Source organism: Carassius auratus, chromosome 21, assembly GCF_003368295.1.
Source record: "Carassius auratus strain Wakin chromosome 21, ASM336829v1, whole genome shotgun sequence".
Taxonomy (NCBI): domain Eukaryota; kingdom Metazoa; phylum Chordata; class Actinopteri; order Cypriniformes; family Cyprinidae; genus Carassius; species Carassius auratus.
Genome location: NC_039263.1, coordinates 20,322,968 through 20,335,349, shown reverse-complemented (window position 1 = coordinate 20,335,349; position 12,382 = coordinate 20,322,968). Strand labels below are relative to the sequence as shown.

Here is a 12,382-nt window from a genome sequence, read left to right as displayed (position 1 = left end):
AATAAATAAATAATCAAATGAGTCAATTGAGCACTGAACAAACAAGCAAATAATCAAATGTGAGCACAAGCAGAAAGACAGAAAGAAAGAAAGGAACAGCTGAAGGAAAGACTTAAGGACCTATTGAAAGAACAGTCAATGGAGGACTAAACAAACAAGCAAACAAACAAAAGAACAAATGAAAGAATCAAAGGACTGAACAAACAAGCAAACAAACAAAAGAACAGATGAAAGAATCAAAGGACTGAACAAACAAGCAAACAAACAAAAGAACAAATGAAAGAATCAAACAGACGAAAAAGAAAACAAACAAAAAATACAACAAAATAACGACAGAAAGGCAGAAAAGAAGAAAACAAACAAAGCAATATACGTGGTATTTTGCTAAGTCTCAGTTGATGATTCTGCAGGTGTTCTCTGAAACCACACAGATTCACTTCCCCATCTGCAGGTTCTGCCCCTTGAACTCTCACAAAAAAATCCCACACATCTTTACACTGTAAAACAAACCCTATCTCTTTGATGACCTTCATGATGAACACACACACCACTAGATGCAAACTCAGAGGGGTTATTTACACTTCAGCTTCAAATACTCCAAAGCTATTCCTGCAGAAAGAGAAGAAGAAATGCTCTTCAACACATTTCATCTCACAATGTGTTGCACAAACCATCAGCTTCTCAGTTCCCCATTATTATCCAGATTCACTGGACGTCAGTGAGTTATAAATAACTTAGAAGTTGATAAACAAAGGATCAGTGAGTAAATAGTGGTCCACATGCGGAGATGATGAAAGATTATAAGGCAGTAGCCATTTTCTGCCTGAGTTATGAAACAACAATGTCAGTTTAGTGTTTGTTTTAATTTGCTTTTCCAGAAAAATCTGCATGCTATGGTACGAACACTGTGCACTGCGAAACCAGGTCTGATATTTCCTTCTGGTGTTCGCTGGGCCAGCTAAATAATTATTATGACAGTAGATTTATCTGTGTGATAGAGAAATATATACTGTGCGCTGTTGGACTGCAGCAACAGATGGAGCAAATTTGAACCCCACATATAAGAAAGAAAAGGTTTTAATTAAAATCCAATTTTACCTTCATGAGGTATTCTATTTTCTCTCATGGTCTGAAATCCAAAGCAACAGACCTGTGAAATTGGAAAGGAATCCAAACAGGTCTACTAGATTCCAGAAACTTTGACATGTACATTTTGACGTGACAGACAGATAATGTCATTTATGTTGATAAGCATTGCTGTATCAGTCAAAAATGAATCCAAGAACGTGAGCTGAATGTGTAGGCCTATGTGATTCAGTGAAACTCAAGTACACATGCAAACTCTGCAGAAGCCATGGTACTACAATGGTACACTTTTTCTGCCAGTTGTATCGTTATACTAGCATATAATATAATATAATATAATATAATATAATATAATATAATATAATATAATATAATATAATATAATATAATATAATATAATATAATATAATATTATGCACTTTATGTAACATTTACTCATGATAAGCGTAATTTGAATGCAGACTATCACACGTAATAAAGTCCGGAAGCCAAGGCATGTGGTTAATATAATAATTCAATAATGAAATATTTTCTTTAATAAATAAATAATATATTCTTAATTGAATATAAAATATTAATGCATAAATCTCTGATAATCCCGGGTTGATATGGTAACGCAGGTTTGTTTTTGCATTAAACTCATGGCCACGAGAAATGGATGTCGTTCGCTCAACATAGCATCTCGAGGCCTTGACATAAGGATGTCGTTACCATGACAAAATGATCTTGTGGCCACGACATTTATCATTCTGTTGCTTCGGAATATTTCAAGCAATTTTGAGTGTATAATGTAAGTTTCTAAATACTAAGTTCTTGTTTATTGACCTTTTGTACTGTTAAAAAGCAAACATTCTCGATAAGGTGATGGATCCTGCCTCGTAAGATATTTTGTGTTCTTGCTTTTGTGAAATAGGCTAAACATTTATCGGCAGATATTTCTTGACAGATGCTCGTTTCCGTCTATTTTTAGATTTTTAGATAACTTTAGATAACTACATAAAAGAATAGCTATAGATTATGGCAAATATTAAACTCATTAAGAAAGCTGTCCTATAATAGTCCCACTCTAAGGACAAAATTAATTAGTAACCCTAATTCATACTGTGCAATATACTGTTATAATGCACAAATCAACTTAAGCATAACTATTATTTGATTTTGTTTTTATATAAATATGTATAAGTATCTTTCAGTTCTGAATCAACGTTACACACACAAAAAAGAAACAAATTAATAGACGACAAGGGAATTTAATTGAAATTCAGTCCATATGTTATCCCTGCAAAAAACACTCCCATCTGTATTTATGAAAGACTAGAGGGAATTAAATGCACTTTTAACAACCCTCTTTTATTAGCTGAGCTTTACATTACCTCCAAAAAGCCTTTTTCAAGGACAAGTGATTTCACGGCCTATGCAGCAAAAAAAAAAAAAAAAAAAACTTGCTTAAATATTCCAGAATACTGCTGAGATGTACAATGGAATAAATGGAATAAAGATGATAAAAGGCTAATGTATGTAAAAGTGCACGTAAGCATGGAATCTCTCCTAAATGCCTTCTTCTAAGACTGACACGCTGAACAATGGCTCAGGTTTTTCACAGTCAGCTGGCAGCTCCAAAGAGCTGAAAACGCGCTATAAATCTCTGTTTCTGCTGTTTTCTGGCACAGTGTGCACACTCAAACAGCTGTCTGCTGGGGAAACACAGGACAGGACAGATTTCTGCACGTAAGCCAAAAAAGCATAATACCTGGAGCTATCTGTTAACATTCCTATTTATCTCAGCTGTAGCTGTTTGACTAGTTCGACCATTTGTGATGATTTTGGTGACAGATACAATGTGGCATTTACCGGCATGACTAATAAGAATACTGTGATGACAGGTTCAGTAGGCAATGATCTGTGTCATATTAATCTACTCCGCAAAAAGGCCCTATTCATGCAAATGCCACAGTGTCACCACAGATAAAGGTCCAAGGCTCTGCAATGATTCTCAAAGTAAAATTACAAAGACCTAAAACTAACTTTTTGACTTCATACAAGGTCACAAGCCTGGAAACATAGAAAAACTGTGCCTATGTGCGTCACCGAACAAAGATGACAACAGACACGGCTCATTCCAGCGAAGAAGGTAATGTGGTGGTAAAAAATCGAATGCATATAGTGTCTACTAGCTGTATCAAGACATGTTAATCATTATTTTAAAAAAAAGAAAAAAAAAATGTTTAAGATGAATCTATTTCCTCTCTTTTATAATTTAGGATGCTCTTTAATATTTCAGGAGCCTTAATATATTTATCAGTGAGCTTAACTCAAGTATCAACAGTGTTGCGATCACAAATGCAGTATGGAGTACCTCAAAGCTCAGTACTATGGCCGTAACTTTTCACGCTTTACATGTTACCCCTGGGAGATATCATAAGGAAACATGGTGTTAGTTTTCACTGTTATGCTGATGATACTCTCTCTATGCTCTATATTTCTTCAGAGCCTGGAGAAACATACCAATTTGAAAAACTAACGGAATGCATAGTCAATATAAAAAAAACTGGATGATGAATAATACTGCTTACAATTACTACATATAAGAAACAGAAAAAAAATACATAAAGAATGAACAAATTGGTATTGAGTGCTGTCAAGATTATTGTTATCGCTCCATCTGCTCTCCACCTACAATAGGTAGATTAAAGCATATTGTCCGACAGACCCACCAGAGAGCAAATCTATCACTGTCAGCTTCTGATAACATCTCCTGTCACTCCTCTCAGAAACATTCTGACTGTTGAGAAAAAAAGTGTGATTTGACAAGTTTCCAAAATACACCCACATTATGGAAGGCATTTTCTGCCAAATTTAAATAAATAAATTAAATGATTAAAATGAAAATTAAAACCAGATTAACGATTTCATTACAGAAAACTGTACGCAAAACATGTGACAAAATTGAGAATTAAATTAAATGATTTCATTTTCACAGTTACATCCCTGTCAAATTGAAATATAAAATGCAATTGGTGATTTCACATTTGATTTTCAATACAGTCTCGAGGCAAGACTGCCAATATTAAAATGAAAAGCCAAACGTGAAAATAAACTACAAATACAGTTTTTACAAAGCTCTTTATTAACGCTCACGCAATAATGGTGACACAATTCAAATTTAAATGTAAATTTTACTTTTCATTTTAACTCCTCTTTTATTTCAGTTTTCATTTTCGTTTTCATTTTCAAAGACAACCTGCATGCAAATTATATGTTAATGAGTGGGTGTGGCTCAATTACGCTGTTTCGTGGAGGAGCTCAAATGGCGGTTATGGCCAGTATAGCAGCAGAATTAAACCAGCTAGCAAACATTTCGGATGATGATGACTTCATTTTGCTACGAGTTGAATCTATATTGGATACACTTGGACATTTTGCAGCCGTCACAAAACTCCGATGTCGATCCTCGAGTTATAATAGTCTTAGTGAGGTTGTGCATTTTCCGGGGAGTCTCGTCGGCCAGTTTGGTAAAATTGGCAAGATATTCACAGATTCGACTTTTCCGGATCAATAACTAGCGAGCAAAACGTTTTTGGTACACGAATTATGCCTCTTTTTACTCGTAGTGATGTAGTAAACGAGCTACAAGCGAGTTTGCCTGAAACAAGCTTTCTTCCGCTCTGTACAAAATACGTTGATCTCAATGCGCTGGCGTCTGAGAGACAAGTCCTAAGGGACCGTCTGCAAAGTGCGAAACGCGAAAAAGGTTACTAATAAAATACTCAATAACTTCACAGTAACACACTGTAGTGTCACCAAATTCAGTTCACACATCACTGCTCTCCTGCTGCTTATACTACAATGTTGGTTTTAAAAATAGTTGCTTTTGCACAATTTTACGATTTTTCTTATTATGAAAACGTCAATAACGTTACTGTAACACACTGTACTTTCACCAAATTCAGTTCACACATCACTGCTCTCCTACTGGTTATACTACAACACTTATATTTAAAATAGTTGCTTTTGCACCATTTATATGATTTTTTTTTATTATGAAAAACAGTTAATAACTTTACTATAACAAACTACTTTCACCAAATTCAGTTCATACATCACTGGTCTCCTGCTGGTTATTCTTCAACAATCATTTTGAAATTAAATGATGTTGCACATTTTGTATTATGAAAAATAATTAATAACTTCACCGTTATGGAACATAATAGTTAATAACTTTAATGTAACACACTGTACATTCATCTGATTCAGTTCACACATCACTGCTCTCCTGCTGGTTATACTACAACTTTCATTTTGAAAGTAATTGCTTTGGCACAATTTTCATGCTTTTTTATTATAAAAAATAGTTAATAAAATCACCATTATTGGACATAATAGTTAATAACTTTAATGTAACACACTGTACATTCATCAAATTCAGTTCACACATCACTGCTCTCCGGCTGTTTATACTACAACTTTCATTTTGAAAGTAATTGCTTTGGCACATTTGTTATTACTTTTTATTAAGAAAAAGGTAAATAACTTTACTGTAACACACTGTACATTCTTTAAAATCAGATCACACATCACTGCTCTCCTGCTGGTTATACTACAACACTCAAATTGAAAATTATTGCTTTGACAATTTTTTTTAATGATTTTTTTAATTATTAAAAATAGTTAATAACTTTACTGCACTGTATATTCATCAAACTTTTATTAGTGTTTTTATATTCAAAACAAGTGCTGTAGTATAACCAGCAGGAGAGCCGTAATGTGTGAACTGAATTTGGTGAAAGTACAGTGTGTTACAGTAAATTTATTAACTGTTTTGCATAAAAAAATCATAAAAAAATGTGCCAAAGCAATTACATTCAAAATGAAAGTTGTAGTATAACCAGCAGGAGAGCAGTGATGTGTGAACTGAATTTGGTTGAAATACAGTGGGTTACAGTAAAGTTATTAACTATTATGTTCAATAATGGTGACTTTATTAACTATTTTCCATAATAAAAATCATAAAAATGTGCCAACGCAATTACTTTCAAAATTAAAGTTGTAGCATAACCAGTAGGAGAACCGTTATGTGTGAACTGAATTTGGTGGAAGTAAAGTGTGTTACAGTACATTTATTAACTATTGTTCATAATTAAAAAAAATTCATCAAAAGTCTGCCAAAGTAATTCCTTTTAAAATCAAAGTTGTGGTATAAACAGCAGTAGAGCAGTGATGTGTGAACTGAATTTGGTGGAAGTACGGTGTGTTACAGTAAAGTTATTAACTATTATGTTCAATAACAGGTGAAGTAATTAATTATTTTAAATAATAAAAAATCATAAAAAAATTGCAAAAGCAAATACTTTCGAAATGAGTGTTGTAGTATAACCAGTAGGAGAGCATTGATGTGTGAACTGAATTTGGTGAAAGTACAGTGTGTTACAGTAAGGTTGTTGACGTTTTCATAATTAAAAAAAATCGTAAAATTGTGCAAAAGCAACTATTTTTAAAACCAACATTGTAGTATAAGCAGCAGGAGAGCAGTGATGTGTGAACTGAATTTGGTGATACTACCATAGACAGTAAAAGAAATGGACACAGCGACCCCATTGGAACTCAATTGAGACAAATGAAGCCCAGTTTTAGCGTTTTTTAGCACTTCCGTTTCTGACGCGCAAACTCAAACGAAGCTTGACGACGTCAGCAACCTGTCTGACAGATGTAAATCTTCTAAGTGGCTGTGCGTGCAAACTGCCATCGTTAATCTTGCAGAGACGGCGAGCTTGAGCGGGGAGTTCTTTGGCGTGAGTGAGCAGGAGTAAGTATTCTGATTAATTATTTTGTATAGTGTTTTAAAATGTAATGCCAGTACGCCATATTAAGTTAATTGCCTGCGAGCTTCTCCTCCTGTCTGTACGGTAATGCGACATAGAGCCGAGTGGTTATGACGCAATCGTTAGCTTATTTTTTACAAAAACTGTTTATACGGGGCCATAATGTAACATAATAGGTAATGGAGCCCTTTATACATTGTCGTGTATCTTTAGAAATACATAATGGACAAACGGAGTCTTTAAACGCCTCAGATGTAAAGTTATTCGCTGTCAAAGTGACGCCAAAATGAATGGGAGTCAATGGGAATGCTAACGCAAGTGAAGTTCTGCTAAAAGATGGCACCCCCCGCCCGACTTCAACTTCCGGTCGAGTTCCTTGCCCCTTGGATACTACAGTGTGTTACTGTGAAGTTGTTCAGTATTTTATTAGTAACCTTTTTCGCGTTTCGCACTTTGCAGACGGTCCCTTAGGACTTGTCTCTCAGACGCCAGCGCATTGAGATCAACGTATTTTGTACAGAGCGGAGGAAAGCTTGTTTTCAGGCCAACTCGCTTGTAGCTCGTTTACTACATCACTACGAGTAAAAAGAGGCATAATTCGTGTACCAAAAACGTTTTGCTCGCGAGTTATTGATCCAGAAAAGTCGAATCTGTGAATATCTTTGCCAGTTTTACCAAACTGGCCGACGAGACTCCCCGGAAAATGCACAACCTCACTAAGACTATTATAACTCGAGGATCGACATCGGAGTTTTGTGACGGCTGCAAAATGTCCAAGTGTATCCAATATAGATTCAACTCGTAGCAAAATGAAGTCATCATCATCCGAAATGTTTGCTAGCTGGTTTAATTCTGCTGCTATACTGGCCATAACCGCCATTTGAGCTCCTCCACGAAACAGCGTAATTGAGCCACACCCACTCATTAACATATAATTTGCATGCAGGTTGTCTTTGAAAATGAAAACGAAAATGAAAACTGAAATAAAAGAGGAGTTAAAATGAAAAGTAAAATTTACATTTAAATTTGAATTGTGTCACCATTATTGCGTGAGCGTTAATAAAGAGCTTTGTAAAAACTGTATTTGTAGTTTATTTTTCACGTTTGGCTTTTCATTTTAATATTGGCAGTCTTGCCTCGAGACTGTATTGAAAATCAAATGTGAAATCACCAATTGCATTTTATATTTCAATTTGACAGGGATGTAACTGTGAAAATGAAATCATTTAATTTAATTCTCAATTTTGTCACATATTTTGCATACAGTTTTCTGTAATGAAATCGTTAATCTGGTTTTAATTTTCATTTTAATCATTTAATTTATTTATTTAAATTTGGCAGAAAATGCCTTCCATACCACTTAACTCTGATGCTCCTATGCAATTGTAAGAGCAGAGCAACAGAAAGTAGGAAGTCAGTGTTTTTCAGATGTCCTGGATTTTTTATAGACAGGTCGATTTTGTCCAAGTCTCAAGCAGTATGATTATTTCATTATTCACTATACTCATTATTAAGTCTCATTTATGTTTTCATTTGGCTCTAGTTTTGTATTTATTACTGATACTGTATAGTGTGGTAGGAATGTGTGGTACCGCAGTTCCAGCTGCTAGAAAGCAGGTGTCTCTGTTATTTCTGTTTCAGTCATTTATTTAGTTTGAAGCTCAGGTGTGTATGTTATCAGAGCGTTCCCCAGAACTGAACAGGAAGTAGCACTACACTTCTGTTGCTCCTCAAGCACTCATCTGTCCTCAGTGATTCATCATCCAGCACATGAGAGGGACATCTGCGTTTTGTCTGAACCCTCTCCAAACACAACCAGAGCCCGAAGAGAGAGAGAGAAGAGTGTGATCTGTAAACTAATTACAGCAGGTGGCAGATCCAGTGCCATTCATCACTAAGCTACATTTGGGAGAAAACAAATTACCCACAAACTTGGATAAAGAGAGATCCATTTGAAAACACATGGGTTGGTTTACATGACAAGATGCCCAGAAGATTTACAAATGAGCATTGTTTTACAAATGCAAGCGACTGTTCCACTGAAATGACACAGATTTGCTGTGATATGTTGTGTCTGGAGCGTCAGGATTCAGCTGTGTTTATCAGCGAGGTGCCCAGCGTCGATCTGTTCTCATTAGCTCTGATGGATGTCTTTGACGACCTCTCCTCAGTGAGTGAGGTCACCGCTGTCCCATCATGAAAGCTATAGTAAATGCATTGCAAAAACAGACAGAGTAAAAAAAAAAAAAAAAACGGTTTCTCTTTACCTGGGATGACTTCAAAAAAGAACTTTCCACCTTCCTCCCCACTGCTGGGATGTTCGGTGACTCTGTTGCCAGGTAGGAAAATGGTGCCCTAGAGGAACCAAAAAGCCAAAAGAAATTAGTCAGACACAAACTGCTTAGGAAAGCAAGACGTACGTGGAAAATATATCACAGCAAGAAAAAACCTTGGGTGTATTGGAGAATAGGATGCTAAAATGTGAAAAATCCCTTTCCTGAAACTTAATTCTCATTTATATATTTTCATTTGCTTAATTTGCTTGCTTGATTTAAGATCTAAAATGTAATTATATATATATATATATATATATATATATATATATATATATATATATATATATATATATATATATATATATATATAATATTTTTTTAAACAAAGCTATTACAAAACAAAGCTATTACATATTATTATATATTTTAAATATATGATATATTTTCTAAAAAAGTATGTATTATTTATATAAATATAAATAGCTATAATAAAATTTTTTTTTTTACAATGTATAAACACATACATTTTGTTAAAATGAAAAGCTACAATAAAGTCCAACTTATTTTCCTTTACATATTATTTAAATATTAAATATTTACAGTTTAATATCATATATAGATCACAAATCTTTAACAAAATAATATATTAAATTTAAAAATATATTAATAATATAAATATCTTTCAAACAATATATGTCTGGGGAAAAAAGCATTTAAAATTCTATGTTGTTTTGTCTAAATATGCTATTATATTTATAAATGTGTATGTATAGGAATTTATTATAATATTAATATAACATTAACTTTTATAAGGATAAGGTATGTACATGCTGGAAACCATCTCATCATCTGGCCATTAGCTGGAGTCAGAAGGCAGAAATCAGTTCAGGGGTTACAGATGGACCCCTCGGGGGTCTGTATTACAGAGCTCAGGCGGCATTAGAGTCGACAAAGCTCTTGTTATCATGGAGCAATCGGATCTTAAGCAGCACTGCGACTGCTGTGGGATTATAGATCAGTGTTTGATATGCTGGATGAACTGCTGCTTTAAATAGACCCAAAATCAGCACAGCACACAGACCATGTTACAACCACCAGTGGACTAGTAAAGCAGCCTGATTTCCCCCACTGCTCTCATCTCTCTGTCTCTTTATCCTCCCAGCATCTCGCCCTCAACTATCGATGTTTTCCTGTATCTCGTATATCATTCTATATTTGTAATTTTCTTTCATGCTACACCACTATCATGCTATTGTAAGGAATTCAGTATGTATACTGTGGAAATTATGCATATATTATATAGTATTCTGTTTAAATATGCTAATATTTCATGTTGACATCAATTTGAAACAACTTAAGAGTCATTTTAAAAACAATTTTTTTTACGTTGACTCATTATAAATTTATACATGGTGCACTTTAACCTTTTCTTTAATTTACAAAAGTACAAAGGAAAGACTTCCAAAGTTATTTCTGACCAACGTACTATAAATGTGTTTTGTAAATAGGAACACATTTTGTTTTTGACGGCTGCAACGCACTCCAGATAAGTTAGGACAGAAGCTAAATATAAATGAAAAGGTTTTAGAATATCAGTTTTGAAACAGTAAGCAGGTGAATTGGTAATAGGTCAATGTATCATGTTTGGGTATAAAAGGAGCATCTCAGTCTTTGCAAGCAAAGCTGGATCATGTTTCATCACTTTGTGCCAAATTTCACGAGAGAAGTGTCAAACAAATTTTGCAGTGCAAAATTGCAAAGTATTATATATATACATGCACAATATATGCATAAATATACATCAATATTTAAAAACATGTGTTTATGCATATAAGGTTTTAGAACCTAAAATGACCCATTTATTGGCAAAATTATAACTTAAAAAATGGCTAAGTGTTCACTGCTGTGCATGTGCACTTTGGATGGGATAAATGCAGAGCACTAATTCCGAGTATGGGTCATACTTGGACACACGTCACTTCACTTTTTCACTTTCAAAAGCACTAACATAAAGGCAAATTAAAAATGCACTTAAAGTTAAGGGACAAGAATGAAGCATATCATATTTGTATAAAAAATGCACTTAATAAAGTCAAAGAACAAGAATGCAGCCTATTATATTTGACATATATAATATTTTTTTTTTATTTTGTAACTAAATAAGCATCAGAGATGCTCGAGGGGGATTTCCCATCATTTTAATGATGACAGTCACACATGCTCAGATGGCACAATGAATGCCATTAACGCAACACGTGCTGAGCGATGTTTTCATATGCATCTTTATAGTAGCATTACAGGGGGCACTGGCACACTGAGGTTATTTATGGTATGCAGAGGAACAACTGCAGAGGTCTAAAGCAGTCACCTTTGAGGGAGAGTATTTCATATCTGCACTACAGAGGGGCTTAAAAGACACATTTTCATTGGGAGAGAGAGGGGAAACAGAGCTCAGTTACATCCTTATCTAATATCAGTGCATATGTTCAGTATCCAGTATCCCGACATGCCTGGAAACAGTGAGAACGTAGGATTCAGAGATTAGGATAGTTAACATAGCGGCTGATACATTATTCAAATCTCTGCACTAGAGCCTCGCTCACACGACAGTATCAAATCCAACTCCACTTTTTTCGGTTCCGTAAGGTTTGATTTTTTTATTTTAATTTTTAAATAAACTGAATATTTAAATAAAAGGATCATGTGATGCTGAAGACTGGAGTTATGATGCTGAAAATTCATCAGCTCTGCCATCACAGAAATAAATGACATTTTATTATATATATGTATATATAAGTCATGAAGAATTCATAAACATGGAGCAGCATCCATAAATGTCACAAACCAGTTGTCTTTTTTTTGACTTCATGGAGTCTTTAAACCATTAGGATCAGTTTACTATGAAATAAGAGTAAACAAGACCTTATCGAAAAAAAAAAAAAAACTTGGTCTAGATTGTAGGGTTGGTGCCTGTCATGGTTATATTAACCTTGTGAAAGGTGAAAAAAAAGCCACATATGACAATCATTACACAATGAACTCTTTCCCTTTTCAAGTCTCTCTGCGTGCGATGTAGTAACTTACTTCTGTTAAAACATCAAACGCTTTACGAGATCTTGCTGACAGCATGTTCCTGATTTTGGTGGGCAGCATGTTCCTTTCCCATTGGTGGGGCTCGTGAAGATAGCACAAATTTCAGCC

General features: G+C 34.5%; 1 protein-coding gene across 2 annotated transcripts in view; it reads right to left on the bottom strand.

Moving 5' to 3' along the window:
* LOC113038880 (rho GTPase-activating protein 24-like) overlaps positions 1 to 12,382 on the bottom strand; it is a 107,363-nt gene that overhangs the window by 61,367 nt on the left and 33,614 nt on the right. For both annotated transcript variants that reach the window (XM_026196643.1, XM_026196644.1), the window contains one exon: positions 9,173 to 9,260. In XM_026196643.1, coding sequence (XP_026052428.1) covers positions 9,173 to 9,260 — 88 coding nt within the window. The remainder of the gene's footprint in view (positions 1 to 9,172; positions 9,261 to 12,382) is intronic.